Genomic DNA, 15,732 nt, shown 5'->3' with positions numbered 1-15,732 from the left:
TATCCAGTTCCCAGGTGATGGACGCTTGGGGAGTTCCCATCCTTCTGCCATTTCAAGCATTGATGCCGTGAGTAGCTTTGTGCCTATGTCATTTCGCTGTACGTGCCTAATGCGTGGACAGATGTTGCCCAATTCTTCTCACGAGGTGGATCAATTTACACCCTCATCTCAGTGCCTGTTTTCTTACACTTTTGCCACCTCAGTGTTTCGAAACTTGTTGACCTTTGCCAACCTGACAGGGAGAAAAATGGCATCCCGCTGTGGTTTTGTCTGAGTGGCGTTGAGTACCTTTTCTTATTCATTTTATTATAAAGAGCAAGTGGGTGTTACCGGCCTGAATCAGGGACATAAAAAACATGTGGTGTTTTGACGCCCCAGGTGCTCGGTGAAGGAGCTGGCGCTTCCGGAGGCGCATCACAGGGCTGGTGACATCTGCGCTGGCCCTTGAGGGTGACTAAGTCAGGCAGAGGAAGGAAAGGCACCCCCAGGCAGAGAGAGCAGAGACCACAGCACATGAGGCGGGCACAGGCTGGGTGCGGGAATGCAGATTGAAGATGGACCCTAAGCGTCGCGTTGGCCTCACCGAGGAGTTTGCGATCTGATCCCCTGAGAGTCGGGGTGCAGATGAGAAGCCAAGACATATTTGGGAACAAATCTGTTTACTGAGCACTTGCTACATGCCAGGCCCTGTGCTGAGCACTCCACACATGTGAGTAGATTAAGTGCGTTCATCCTCACAACAGCCTAATGAGGTGGTACAGTTATCATCTCTGTTTACGCACGTGGCATCTCATTTATTTATAGCACTATCATTTTCATTGCTTAACAGAAGAGGAGAGGTTAAGTTACTTGTGCGCGGTCCCCGAACTACTACATGGCTAAATGGCTGGGCGTAGAGCCCTGCTCTCTCCTAACCACTGCCTGCCCCCGGCCACTGGGGAGCCACAGGTTGGGCTCATTTCCTGGATGGATGGAGCCTCATGGGGACAGAGCCTTCACAGGGAGCCACTGCTGTTGTAAGACCAGGCCTCCTCCCAACACACAACCTGTGATACCAGTTCCTAAAGAGGTGTCTTCCAGAGGTTTCTGTGCACATCAAGCAAATACAGAAACACACGTTTTTTTCCCTTTTTTTTTTTCTTCCACAAATGGTAGCATACTGCATGCACTCTCCTGCATTTGTTTTTCTTTTTTCCCCACTTACTGTCTCCTGGAGTTCATTCCATAGTTCATAAAGAACTTCCTCGCTTGCATTTATGGCCACAGAGTGTTTGTTCCCTTGTGTGTCTTATTCGAATTTATTACCATTTCTCTATTTAGAGAAATTGAGGATATTTCCAACAAACAATGCTACCATGACATGATGCCGTTTTGCTGGTCTATCTGTAGGCCAGCTTCCTAGAAGTGGAATTCCTGGCCCACAATATGTATTTTACATTTTGGTAGCTATTTGCCCAACGCCCTCCATGGGTGCTGAACCACTTTAGCTTCAGAGAAAAGAGCCCGTTTCCCTATGCCCTGGCCCTCACAGTGTGTGATCCTAGTTTCCATCTTTTGCCAATCTGATAAGTGAAAAGTGGTATTTTAGAATAGCTTGAGTTTGTGTTTCTGTTATGACTGAGACGAGCTTTTCCCTGGTGTGATTTAAAAGCCAGCGTTCCCAGCACCATATCGCTGCTGAGGAGGTACACGAGGTGTTGTCTGGAACGCGGCTTTCTCCACTGTCCCTGACACGCTAGGGGCACCTGCCGGGCCTTTCAATTCAGGGATTGTCCTGGCGTGCGTGCGTGCGCTCAACGTGAGCATTCCTTCTGAAACTGCATTCTCGGGGGCGACCGGGGGAAGACTGTGCCATATAAATCATCACAGCTGCCCCTCCTCCCCATCTGCGTTGTGCCCTCTCCAGTCCCAGAAGCTGCCCTCTCCCTTGGGCATCCTTCTCTGAAAATTCAAATAGAGTTAGCAAAGCAGCTTTCCTTTCCCCTCACTCACATTCCTCAGGTCAGGTACATTTTGGAGAATTATTAGACAGTGTCCTAAGCTCCTAAGTGCTCCGCAGTTGGCGGGTCTCCAGAAGAAAAACAACAAAGGCTGAAAAAGACACGCAGATAAGCAAGCCCAAGTCTTGTACATCTTCCAGCCCCTACTGTTGCAGGACGCTGCTCCCCATGCTTGTCAGAGACAGCTGTACCTGGGCCTGGGCCCTGTCTTGATCGCCCAGGTGACAGGGCCCTCTGGAGGGTCATTCGGCCAACCCAGAAGACGTAGACACTGTCCTTGAGGAGCTCATGGCTTGTCCTGCCATGTCGTCTGAAATACCTTGTCCTTCCTGTCAGGGGCCCTTCCTGCAGAGCTCGAATGCACCAGGTCTCGTGGCCTCGCCTGAATTCATCCTCTGGTTTCATAGAATGCTCTGGAAGCTCTGGGATCCTGTCAGAGAGTGTGTCCTCAGTTTTTGTGAGGGAAGCCTGCATGCTTCCTGAGCTCTTAGAAGCACCCAGGAGCCCTGTCGCCTGTCTTCACAAGGTCTGGCTACACACAGCCGTCTTCAACCCATTGATCCAGACTGGGTCAGACCCACTCCCACCCCACAACCCCCAGCTCTGCTCTCCCTTCCCTTCCCTCCCACGGTCTCTTCCCCCTTGAAATAATTTTATGTGATTTAAAAATAATAATCATACCATTAGCTTATATTTATATAGCACTTACTATGTGCCAGATACTATTTTAAATATTTTACTTATATTAACTCATATCCTAAATGGACACAGTACAAAATTCAAAAGGTGCAAAAGGATAAACAGTAAAAATGGAGTCTTCCTTCTCATGCAATGTCTTTGGCCACCCCGTTCCCCACCCCAGAAACCACCACTAGTACTGGTCTCCCGCATGTCCCTTCAGAGCTAGTCTATGAACATATAAGCACACAAGTAGGTGTTCCTTCATCGTCATTACACAGGTGGTGGCATACAAAACGCCATGTTCTGTATCTGCAGGTTTTTTTGGTTAATTTTCCCAGGTGTGTCTTTCATTCCCCTGAGATTCTTCCCACCTATAAATACTGAGTGCTATGATGGGGTGGACTGGTGAGCACCTTTGGAGCCCAGCAGGTCTGTGGTTGGTCACCTGTCCTGCACTTGACTGGCTGCAAGTGACTGAAGTGCTCAGTCTCACATTCTTCATCTAGGAAAGGGGCTAATACCTCAAAGGTATTATTGAGAGATGTGACATTAGAGATGAAAGGTGCTACACTCATGGCTGGTACTGACATTATTCCCAGGTGATTTGCCTCCCTCCCCCAGAGATGTGGTCACCTGACAAGTGGGCAGGCGCTGGGTTATGGACCAAGCACACATCCTGAGAGTGAAAGGGACACGGAGGGACACCAAGTGTGAGGAGCATCAGGGCCTGCCCCTTCACTGTTCCATAGATGCCGGAGGGGAAGGGGGAGAAAAGGGTGAAGGCGGAAGGCTGTGTTGGCCTTTGTTTCAGATGTTGTAGCTTGTAGCTCTGCCCTCTTTTGAAAGTTTACCTGGGCACCTTCCCACCCCCAGGAAAGCCCTGCGCCAGAAATAGCCTGGGGCCCCTTCACTGCAGAGATTTCTACCTCATAGAAGGCAGCCAAGCCTGAGCAAGCCTCAGCTCTGGGGAGGATCTTTTACTGCCCCTGAGGCCTCCCTCCTCAACTGCCCACAAGCCCTGACAGTACCTCAGGAGCCCACACCCTTCTGAAGCATCTGTCCAGCCATCGAGCCCCTCAGTCCCGCTCTTACCGCCATCTTGTTTCTTCCACATCCTGGCTTCTTCCATCCAACCATACTCAGAAAGAGAGCACATTCTTACATTCGGCCTCGTGGGAACTCAGAGTTAACAACCAGCAACCCTTCAGGAAACTCAGGCCAACTAAGGGCACAGAGCTACTGGGTAATGTCCACTGTGAGCCTCCCTGGAGGCGGGAGCAGTGTGGGGCAGCACAGGGAGGGGAGCCCCCGGAGCCCCCAGATCTTCAGCATGGCCCAGCCCCAGCTTTTCACATCGGGCACCTTGTTGGTGGAGTTATTTTGAGGAAAAAGTTTGTAAGTGTAAGTATATTAGGAAATAAAGTGAGAAATGTTCATGAACAGTATGGCCTCAAGGAAATTTTGCTTTTTTAGTGGCAGTTTCAGGTTTCTCTCCTAAAACTTGAGGAGGTAGGACAGGATGTTTGTTTGTTCCACTTTGCGGTTTGGAAATCCTGGTAGAAAAATATTAGAAGGATTAGTGTAATGAATGGTTCTGTTATTGATCATGTGATCACAAACTAGTTCCTTTTTTTTATTTCTTTTTATTCTACAATGGATTAGAGGCAGCTTATCATAAAACCAATAAATGATAAAAATATATGAAATTGAAAAGCAGGACCGGATGGCCGGTTAGCTCAGTTGGTTAGAGTGCAGTGCTCGTAACACCAAGGCTGACGATTTGATCTCCACATGGGCCACTGAGCTGTGCCCTCCGCAACTAGATTGAAACAACTACTTGATTTGGAGCTGATGGGCCCTGGAAGAACACACTGTTCCCCAATAAAAAAAAGAAAAAGAAAAGCAGGACCAGTGGAAAATAGACGTTAAATAAATCAATTTGGGGTGAGGAAGAAGAGAGCCAGGGATAAACAAATATATTGTACATCAGAGGAAAACAATAAAGCAAGGTAATGAGAATTGGGAGGAGGAAGGGTATTGCTCATTTATGGTGTAGTTAGGAAGGCCCGGCCTCTTCAAGAGCATAGCATTTGGATTGAGACCAGGTAGCTGGGAAAGAATATTCAGTGATGCAGGAACAGCAAGTGCAAAGGCCCTGAGGCAGGAGTGGGCTTGGTGTGTTAAAGAGTATAGTGTGGCCAGCATAGAATGGTAAGGGACAGAGTGACAGGAGTAAGGTCAGAGGTGAGGGATGAGTGGATCATGTGGGGTCATGTAGCCTTGTGATCTCTCCTTGAACCAACTTGGGCCTGCTGAGCTGACTTGTTACTAGCCTATGAGAGGGAGAGAGTAAGTCTCTAGTGCCATTAGGTGTCTGTCTTCTCACAACTCATGTAACTTCTTGGAGCTCCAGTTTCCTCACCTATTAAATTGGGGCAATACTTGTTCTTCAAGGATTATGAAGTAGAAGGTTTGCCTTCCAAACCCTGTCTCCAGCCCCATGCTCAAGTCTCTCTGACCACCCTCACCAAAGCCTACTCCCACGTAGCCATCATATTGGGACTTCAGGGAGACCAGGCTTTAACTTAGATTGCAGGGTATTTCAACCTGACATTTTCAGCTGTTATTTGTGTGTGTGGCTGCCCTGTGCATTGTAGAACATTTAGTAGCATCCCTGACCTCCTCCTAAATGCTCTTAGGTTCCTTCCAGGTCTGACAACCAAAAGTCTCCAGACATTGTCCCAGGATGAGAACCACTGAGCTAAAAATTAAGCACCAGGGCTCCATGCTCAGGTGCCAGCAAGAGGCTAATGGGAAAGAAATGGGAGTAGCAGAAATTTTTTTTCTCCCCTCAGATCAGAATATATCTTAAGCTGTTTCCTTTGTTTAATTTCCCTGGCTAAACCACAGGAACGTTCTAGAAGACAGTGTTGTATAATATGTACTTTAGAGCTCAGGAGTCTGACCACTTGCCTGGCTCTACCTCTTGCTCTCTCTGTGACCTTGGGCAAGTTCTTTAGCCTTTCTGTTCTTCCCTTTCTCATCCATAAACTGAAGATAACAAAAATACCTACTTCCTAGGGCTGTTGGGAGGATCACAGAAAATAATAGTACGTGTAAATGCTCAGAACAGTGCCTGGAACCTGACAAGCTGTTGCAGGAGAGGTTCCCCAGGAGACTGAGATTTGTGTGCAGGAAGTTTATTAGGGAGTGCCTTCATCTGAACGCCACCTGCTGGTCTAGAGGTCAGGCACCTGTGGGCAGAGCGCCACCTGCTGGTTACAGCCAGGACCCGCATGCACACACAAAACGGGCTCAGGGCTGGACTCATGAGCAAGGACAGCCGCCCCGGACATGAGGACAGGTTACACAGATGTCCTCTCCTCACTCCCCTCCACTCTCCCTGGATAAGTCAGGTTAAAGAGAATGTCAAGGGCAGCTTTCAGTAGCCAAGAGAAGTCACGGAAAGACAACAGCAATGTGTATGTTTGTGTCAGCAACAACAGGTACCTTTTACCCAGCGTTTGAGTGTCCGACACTCTGTAGGAAAAACAAACCAGCAAATGGCAGCCCTCCTTCCTCTGCCCGGCTCATGCATGTGCTCCCACCGAGGTCACAGAGCTGAGGACAGCCTTGATGAGCTGGTCACAGGCCAGCAAGGGGGGCCACCCACAGTGCTAAGCCAGCAGTGTCCCATGTGGTCACCTGCTCTGTCACCTGCTCTGTTTGGCCACCCAGCTCTCCTGGGTGGGAGAACGTTGTGTCTTCCTGCTTTGTATTCCAGGTGTGTGTGTGTGTGTGTGTGTGTGTGTGTGTGTGTGTCCTGCACTTGACTGTAGCCTCTTGTCTGTCTCCTTGGCTTGTACTGAGTAGCACCCCCTAGCGGTGTTGAATTGAATTGATGGAGTTGTGTGTTCCCCGTAGATATTTGGAACAAATGCTGGACAGTCTTGAGCCAAAAGGCAGGAAGATCACCGATAGGGCAGGTCAGGGGGGAAGAAGGAAAGCCCGGGGCTCCCTAACCCTCTTTGGATGGCTCAGAAAACAAACGCGTCTGTAGTCCGGAAAGGTGAGTCAGAAGGCTCAGTTTGCAGAAGACAAGGTTGAAGAAATTCCGTTTTCAAGAATGAGAAGGGAGCGTCCGGTGGAGAGGGCGCCAGCTGTGTCCCACCTCTGAGAGCGGCACCAGGCGTAATGATCCTGCGCAGAGGTGGAGGCAAACAGCAAGCCTGCTGGGTCCCACTCTGTACCGAGATCCCGCCTGTGCAGGCAGCTAGCGGTTTGATGAAAACAAGACCTGGAACCGTAAGGCCTTCCACTTGAGGGAGGGCTGTCCAGGTCAGGAGGGACAGTGAGCAGGTCGGTCCTGACTGGCTCCTGCCACCCTGGCCCCGGGGGTGCCGTTCCTTCTCATTCTCTCGTTCACCTTTAGCAGCACCTTTCCCCTTGGTCCCTGTCGCACAGTGAGGTCGGCTGGAGCACCAAATAATATCGCTGAAGCCTAAAGGAGATCAAAAGGGGAGTGAACCCAGCGGAAGCCATTTGGATGGTTGGGGCTGGCAGCTCTGGTGGCTGGCTCACTCAGAGGGCACAAGGGCCCTGCCCTGATATGAAGGCTGCCTGAGACCCCATGCCCTAAGCCCTTCTGAAAGACCAGAACCACCTCACCTGGTCCCATTGGTTGTCAGCTCCTCCTGTCTCCTCTCAGAGGTCATCATGTCTCTGCCCACTAGGCAGGAAACACTCCCAGGCATCTTGACACCTTTATGATGAAACCTGCGAGGCCCATCCCTAAAACCATAACTTTGTGTCATCTGAGAATCTCAGCATTAGATCAGGTCACACATCTAGAAATAAGAGGGTTGTGTGGCCACTAGTCCACGGGAAACATGGCCTTTGCCCTCAAGGAACTTAAATAGTGCTTGACAGCATTTGATTAAATACTAACATGTATTAATCCAACAAACATATGTTCAGTACCACTAGATGCTGGGGGCACTTCAATGAATGACAGACATTCCTTATGTTGTGGAGTTTACAAACTGCACGTGTGGCGCGAGTAACCCCAATAGGAGGGAGCCCTTAACAGGAGCTGATGTGGCCTTGGGGGTGAGGGATGTCTGAGCTGAGCCTGAGGGAGGAGAAGGAGGAGGCAGTGAGGGGAAGTGGGTGCAGAGGTGTGGAGGGAGGGCCTCTGAGTAGTGCAGGGCTGGGGAGGGCTTCCTGCAGGAGCTCTGATCTAAGCTGGTCCTTGAGGAAACAGAGAGCAGAGGTAGTGAGGCAGGAACGAGTCTTTAGGGATGGTGGGGGCCATCGATCTGGTCTCACAATTGTGTGTGAAGGAACTAAGGGAAGAACGGTGCCTTTTGGAGAGGTTGAATTTGAGTGGCTGGCCAGGCATCCGTGTGGAAATGTTTCAAGTTAGACATATGGAGCTCGGGTGCAGGAGAGAAGCGGGGTGAAACAGTCTTCTGGAGAAGAAAAGATAGAGAAGGAAGACTGGAGACCAAGCACGGTGCTGAGATATCTGGATGGAGGAAGAGAGCCAGCCTGGAAAACAGAGGAGAGATCAGAGCTCATCCCGCAGAAGCTCGGAGAACAATTTTCCAGGAGGGAAGGGAGGAGAGACGCGTCTGTGCCAAACCTTAAGGAAGCTTCTAGGGCTCCGAGAACTGGTCAGGGGAGCACAGGATGACCCACGTAAATGCGGAAGCATTCATGACGCATTGCCTTGGTTTTGGGACCCCTCCCAGAAGTGAACCTTCTTGGCCAAAAATCCCTCCAGAGGCCCCAACACCGTTCTGCAGCCTTCCCTGGGGCTTCAGAGGGAGGAGGCCCAGGTTCTCAGCCCGGTATCAGTGGCCACCCATCTGGGACAGCTGACTAATGATGGGACGCCAGCACTGCCTTTGAGTTGCAGAGATGAAAGCGGCCACAGGCCATGGGGGGGTAGGCAGGTGGTGGGGTGAGCAGGCAGAGGCAGGCCTGCCTGACAGCTCAGCACTGAGGTAGCTTCTTCCTCACCGCTCCATCCTACAGCTCCCCACAAAAGTGAGCTCAAGGCTTCCCCGGGAGTGAGAGAAAGCCTCTCGGCTTAAATAAGTGGGGCCTGAGGAAAGCTGTGCTCCATTTGGGAGGACAGAGCCCTTCACAAATTGCTGACTGCAGGACCAGACTTCCAGCACAGCCTGCCCCGGGACCTGCCCGTTTGGGGCCGGGCTGGGCCTCACCAGAGAGGTGGGGTGCTGGCCACTGGGGCCTGGGCCACACCCAGGGAGGCTCCAGAAACCAAGGCGTGGCCCACCTGATCCAGGAACACCTGCACCACCCACGCTCATTAATCTTTTCTATTGGCTTTACCCTCCTCCTTCTAGCTGTATCCCTCCCCTATCACTGGTCTGATAGAAAGATAAAGTTTGAGGGGTGTGATATGATGGGGAGAGAGGGATGAATGGGTGAGAATGCACACAGCTAGGAGAGAGGCAGCTGGGATGAAGTATGCAGAGTTTGGAGTCAGGTGGGCTGTCCTGAGCAATGAAAGGGAAACTTTATTGGCACCCCAGGGCCAAGAGATTTGGGCAGGATGCCACCCTGTGAACGGAAGAGGTGGTGGAGGGGACATATGTGACCTTCTTGGGGCCTAAGTGGTGGGCATGGCCACACTTCTTCTTGCGGCAGTTGACAGCACGGGGATGCAGGCGGGCGTAACATTTGCAGCTGATCTTGTCGCAGTTGTACTTCTGGGTGAGCTGGCAGAAGGAAGTCTCGATGACGCCACCCAGGTGACAAAGCACCAAGTGCAGAGTGGACTCTTTCTGGATATTGTAGGCTGAGAGAGTCCATCCTCCAGCTGTTTGCCAACAAAAATCAGATGCAGCTGGTCAGGTGGGATGCCCTCCTTGTCTTGGATTTTAGCTTTGACATTCTTAGTAGTGTCACTGGGCTCGACCTCGAGTGTGATGGTCTTGCCCGTCAGGGTCTACACAAAGATCTGCATCTCTGTGTCTGCTGGGGAGGCTACTCCTTCACCTCGTTGAAAAGAGAGCTATTCCAAGCAACGTACTCTTCCTGGAGCCTTAATTTTCTCATCAACAAAACGGAATGAGGGGTATTACGAGGCCAATGTTTTAGAGGATTGTTGCGAATAAAGGAGAGAACGAATGTACTTTCCAAACCATCAAGGTTAAGTGTCGGTGGTTACCACAATCACCATTGCATCACTTTTCAATGTGAGGTCCATGGAACCCAATTTTGGGAGTATCTGAGGAGTGCCTGAAGTAATGTGTAAAATGCACGTGCTGGCATCTTTCTGGGGGTCTTGGACCAAAACAGCTTAAGACACACACACACACACAATATAAGTCCTTCCCCATCACTTTTGAGATAAGTTAGCTGAGACCCAAGCTCACACAGCTTGTCAGGGGCAGAGCCAGACGTGGAGCTTTGATCCCCACACCCTCCATTGCTCCCTGCTGCCCCTCCCATGTCAGGTGAGGGGAAGGAAGAGGTAGGAAAGATTGGGGAGGGGAGGGCAGCCAGAGGTGGGGCCCCAAGTTATACCGGGAGTAGGGGACTCTGTCCTCACTGGTACCAGGATGAGGACATCACGGTGTATGTGTGGGAGGGGGACAGTGGGACAGGACAACGAGGAAGCCCCAGGATGGGAGCGGCCTAGGAGGCCCTTCCTGGAGGCACAAGTTGCCAAATCAGTGAGTAAACCTCCCAGTCTCCCTTTCCCAACAACCCCCCTGAAAAGGACTCAAAGGAGGAAACACAGCCCTCTCTCTGACACCATCTTGAGATGACTTCTCTGGTTCCCTGTTTCCTCTTCTGGAGAAGTTGAAGGTAACATGTCAAAGCTTCCTGGGAAACTGTGAAAGGCCACACACAAATGTAAGGTAGTCATCACCCAAAGATGCAATTTATTGAGCAGCTACTGAGTGCCAGACATGTGCTAAATGCTTTGCCTAAATCAGCATAAATATCACCCCTTTGACAGGCCTTCCCTGACCACCTGGTTAACGTAAATCCACGTCTCTCCTTCACCCTCCAGTTATTAATCTCACACTTTCTGTTCCTTTCCTTCTTCCCACTTATTATAATTTATGTTTCTGAGCGTTCTTTTCATCCCCTCTCTGTCCCCCACTAGATTATAATCTTCCCATGGGCAAGATTATATCCATGCTAAGCATAGTGCCTGCCATCTAGTAGCCACTCAAATACTTGTTAAATGAATTCATGACCGTCTCTAACCTTCACAACAGCCTTATGAGGTAGGTATTATTATCATGCCTGGTATACAGAAGAAGAAACTGAGGCTCAGAGAGTCAAAAGGACTAGCTTAAAGACACAATTTGTTATCGCCAGACTCCTTCCCCTTGAAGGATTTGGAGAATGAGAGGGTCAGAAGAGAAAGCTTGGGCCCAGCAAAATGGCTCACCAGTTCAGTCACCACGCTGTGCTCAGCCTTTCCCCACTGAGCTCTCCCAACCTCTCATCACACCCCAGGAGGTCCAAGTCATTCAATCCGCAGCCACAGAGCTGGAGGCCAGTCCAAACCGGCCTGTTTATTTCCCAAGCCAAATGAGAGCCCATCCTTCCCCGCCCACCCCCAAGCAATCTACAGCTGGGAGCCCACACCTCACCCCTCAAGCCTTAACACAGCAGATAAGTTAGTGAACTATTTTATAAAACATTGTACAGGGAAAATACATACATATACACAGAGCCAGTGCCGGAGCTGGAGCGGGTGTCGCTTCTTGAACACCGGTAACCAGATCATGCCTCATCAGGGAGCCTGCCCACCCTTCACTCTCTTTTCCTGATGTGGCTCATCTGCTGTCCCCACAAACTGGTACCTTTGTGATAGGTTACCACAAATCATAAAGGTCCAACACCTTGCCCCCAAAGGAACTGCTTCCTGGCTGCCCTCCTCTGCGGTGGGCATCTCCCCTGCCCTCCCTCCTGGCCCAGGCAGCCTGCCTTGGCCTGGTCCCAGGAATTTGGCACAAGACCTGAAGGCAGGGAAGATACACCAAGGGATACTGTTTCCTGATATGTTTGGCGGCCATATGTCACCCAAACCATGACTTTCTTTGAAAGTGGAGGAGGGTCTAAATTCACTGGAAAACAGGCATAAACCTGAACGGCGCAGGCCAAGGATACATGGCCACCCTACTGATAGGCTCCTTGCTCTGAACTGGCCCAGTTCTACCACTCTTGACTTTCCAAAACACATTCCCTGTCGGCAGCAAACATCTCCCAGATGTCATTTCCCATCTCTGCCACCTCCCACTCTCCGAGGGCTTCCAGCATCTTGGCTACACATGTTAAGGCCTCAATAATATTGGGGACCTATAGTATCAGGGTTGGGAGGGGTGGTTGGGAATGATGCCCCCCTCCAAACCCCCAACAGGACCTGGCTATGTAAGGCTTTTGGTGTTGAGTCCCAGGCCTTCTGGCTCCTTGAGCCCAATCCCCAATGGCTGCCTAGGTCTAAGTAGAAAAGCAAGCATTAATCCTCTGTCTCCCACCCCAAACTTGCCAAGGCTTCTCTCTTTAGGCTTCCCTGTAGCTAAAGGCCAGCGCCAGGGCAAAATGAACCATCAATCCCCCATCCCAGCACTTGGCCAATCAATGCAAAGCATTCTGTTCCGGTACCTTCTCCACACGTGGTGCAGGCACATTTCTGGTCCCCCCTCCCGTGCTTTCTATGCTACGAGCCCCAGGAATCACCTTAGGGTGGCAACTGGTGGGCTGGTGGAGGCTACAGAAATCAACCTATAGCTCCCTATACCCCCATTTCGCGAGGGCCTAACAGGTAATCACAACCACCCCAAGATGGGTTCCCAGTCAGATTGAATGCCCCGCCCCTTGCTTTCAGAACCTGCTCAGTAGGCCGTGCTTGTAAAACTGCTTTAAATAAGCCTTGCTAAAGCAAACAGTACCAGATCGCAGAAACTCAGGCTCCAGGCCCTTAAAGGCTCCTCCTCTCCTCCCTCCTTGCCCCTCCCACCCCCATCTGCAGAGAGTCCACGGCACACCCGGAAACAGAAGCCCCTCCTGGATCTTTCCGGGGCCACTGCTTCTCCCTCATTGTCCATTTCTCTGTCTTTGGACAACAAAGACTCCTCTGTGCCTGAGTCGGGCTGCCTAACTCCTGCTGCGTCCCTCCCACCACCACAAAAACAAGTGCCTGGATCCGACCCCCTAGAGGAGAGCTGAGAGGACCCTGGGCTCAGGACAGGGCATTCCGATGGGCCCCTGAGTACGCATAGGAGATGGGATGGCGTGTCCCAGGCCTCACAGTGAAGGTGTTGATGGGGCTTCCGTAGAGGGGCGTGCTGTGGGGAGACCTGGTGGGAAGCAGAAGAGAGATGAGGTTGATATTTGTAGCGGGTTAACCAGCAAGTCCTCCCACCTCCTCCAGGATGTGGCTCAGCGCTATAGTTTCTGTCTCATAAGCCCGGGGCTTATCAACCTCAGGTTGGACCCCAGTCCACCAGTATTGATCCACCAGACACAGGGCTCCCCGTCCTGTCTAGGCCCTGCTGACCACAGAGTACATACATGCCTAATGCCCTTCTACTCAGAACTCTTCACTCGTAGCCTGTCTCTGGATCCTACTGTATTGTGGGAAGTCCCAGTCCCCAATGACCACTCAGATCCCCCCACACTTAACCTGAAGCCCTGGGACTCCAGGGGCTGGATGAGAGAAGCAACAAGAGGGGGAAACAGGAGTAGAGGGAAAGCGAGAACATGAGGGATTAAGGGAGGTGAGGAAGCAGGGAAGGGAAGCGCCCTCTGCAGGTAAAGTGTGCCTCCCCCCACTTTCTCTAGGCCCGGAAAGCCAGAGCAGAGAACACCCAATGTGTCACCCTGACGGACAGCTGAGGCCTGGTCCGAGGGCAGTGCCTCTACCTCACCTGGCTGCCCACCCCGGGGGCCCTCCATTACCCTTACCCGCAGCTCACCTGCTGGTAGCGGGGGTGAAGCCGTGGTCGCCACCAGGAGCTTTGTACTTGGCCTCTCCGCGGGCGGGGTTCTCCAGGGACATCCTCCGTGTGCGCAGGCCGCCGGGGGGTGCGCGGCCCGCCGAGTTGACGCGCCTCATCTCCGGGTCTCCGGGGGCTCCGAAGGGCCCTCCGGGCTGAGGCCCGAAGCAATTGGGGGAGCTCAGGCTGCGGCCACTGCCGCCCCGGGACAGCCCGGGGTTGCGGTGGGGATCCCCAACGTATAGACGCTTCTTGATGAGCGAGCTGCCTCCGCGGGAAAAGCGCTCCAACCCTCCGGTCCCTGCGTAGCGCGCCCCCGCCGGAGAGAGCGAGAAGCCGCGAGGCGCTGCCGAGGCCGCGGGGCTCGCGTCCAGGAGCTGCCCAAAGTCTGAGAACTTGTTCCGGGAAGGGGAGACCCGGCGGCCCAGATACTGAAGGGCCGGGGCGGGGGGCTCGGGGTCATTGCTGAACTCTGGAGGCGGTGGGATGACCTCAAAGCTGAACTCTTTCTCTTCCTCCTCCTTCTTGTAGGAAGGAGAAGAAGGATATGAGAAGGACTTGGGCGGCATGCGGTCCTGGGGAAGGTTGGAGGATGCTGATCTCTCCCAGGCCACAGGGGCCTGGGGCTCCTCCTTGGTCCAGTTGTGCCCTCGGCGGCTTGGCTCTGTGCCCTCTGGGTCTCTGCCTCGCTGGGGCTTCCAGGGACTAGACGAGGCCAGCTGCAGGTTCTTCTCAGCCTCCGTGGGTAACTTGGGCACCACAGTGAAGGAGTTGGGCCTGCCCTCCTTGAGGAAGATGCTGTCAGAGCCTGCCTGGGGCTGGCCGCTCTGGCCATGGAAACTCCCTGGCAGGGAGGACCGACCCAGGCCAGCCCCTCCAGACCGCCCCTTCTGTGCCCTCTGCCTGGCTGCAAGGAGCAGGGCCATGGGGGAGCCCCGCTCCACCACCTCCCCGGTCACTGGATGCCTGAGGAGTTCATCAGCAGGCTGGGCCGAGGCTGGGGGTTTGGCTGGCAGCTCCTGGGCCTCCTTCACCTCCACAGGCTGTCCTGACCCTGCAGCCTCTCCTCTGGCCATGGTGGGTATCACCACAGCAACCTCTCGGTTGGGGCTGTTCTGGCTGTGATGGGGTTTGTAGAGAAATGTCACCTCTTCTTTGCCAGGGGGTATCATAGGTGGGGCAGATATAGATGTGAGGGCTCCCGGTGTTAGAGGCTTACTGGTCTCTGAGGGCCGCTCTTTTGCCTCTGTCTGGGAAGGTTTTGCATGTTGTTGAGGTTTTGGTTTCTTCCACTTCTCACTGGGGACTAGGTTCTTCTCTGCTGTCAGGTGAGATGATGTGGTAGGCTGAGCTGAGGTTATAGCTGGTATGCCTGGCCCAGGCATGGCCTTGGGTGGTGTGGCTGGCCCAGGCGTGGCCTTGGGTGGTGTGGCTGGCCCAGGCGTGGCCTTGGGTGGTGTGGCTGGCCCAGGCGTGGCCTTGGACTGGAGTGATGTGCTTGGCAGATTCTTGGTCACAGGCTTGGAGGATTGGCCATTATCAGCCCTGTTTTCAAAGAGTTTTCTTCCTTCTAGCCGAGGTTTGGGAGGCAGAGACCTTATACCGGGCTTGGCCTCCTTCTCCGCTGATGAGGAAAGCCGGGCCTCCAGCTCAGTCCGGATCTGCTGGACACTAGGAGTTGGAGCGTCTTGGGGGATGTAGTCCACAGCGGGGAGGGTCAGGCTAGCAGCGACCTCTCTCTCTGGACAGGGACTCTTCTCAGGACCACCTGGAGGCATCTCTTTCTCTGGCAAGCTGAGGGGAGCCTCCTTCTCCGGCAGGCTGGGGCCCTTCTTGCCTTCCTTTCCCTGAGAGGCCACTCTTGGGCCTGGACTGTGACTAGCGCCTCGGTCCTCTCTCTTGGAGCCAAAGAGGTAGGCTGCCAGCTCGCTCCGCAGCTTTGCCATCTGGCTGGGATCCCGCCAGTCCACAGGCTCTGAAGAGGTTGTTGTGTCCTCTGGGCTGGGGGGATTGGGTTTGGGTTTGGGAGCAGGAGAGCTGGACTTGGGGCTTTTCAT

At 52.8% G+C, this 15,732-nt stretch overlaps 1 protein-coding gene and 1 pseudogene across 1 annotated transcript in view; both read right to left on the bottom strand.

Annotated features, from left to right (window-relative positions):
• Window positions 1–9,041: 9,041 nt before the first annotated feature.
• On the bottom strand, window positions 9,042–9,678 carry LOC109382943 (ubiquitin-like; annotated as a pseudogene).
• An 897-nt stretch (window positions 9,679–10,575) lies between these two features.
• The window catches only part of CUNH6orf132 (chromosome unknown C6orf132 homolog), a 33,561-nt gene continuing 28,404 nt past the window's right edge, over window positions 10,576–15,732 (bottom strand). The window contains exons 5-6 of the mRNA XM_019642657.1: window positions 13,655–15,726; window positions 10,576–13,036 (exon numbers count right to left, since the gene is read on the bottom strand). Of these exons, the coding sequence (XP_019498202.1) occupies window positions 12,919–13,036; window positions 13,655–15,726 (2,190 nt within the window). The 3' untranslated portion in view covers window positions 10,576–12,918. The remainder of the gene's footprint in view (window positions 13,037–13,654; window positions 15,727–15,732) is intronic.

Source organism: Hipposideros armiger, unplaced genomic scaffold (assembly GCF_001890085.2).
Source record: "Hipposideros armiger isolate ML-2016 unplaced genomic scaffold, ASM189008v1 scaffold_72, whole genome shotgun sequence".
Classification (NCBI taxonomy): domain Eukaryota; kingdom Metazoa; phylum Chordata; class Mammalia; order Chiroptera; family Hipposideridae; genus Hipposideros; species Hipposideros armiger.
Note: the sequence above shows the minus strand (reverse complement) of the source record. Positions and strands in the feature narration are given on the sequence as shown.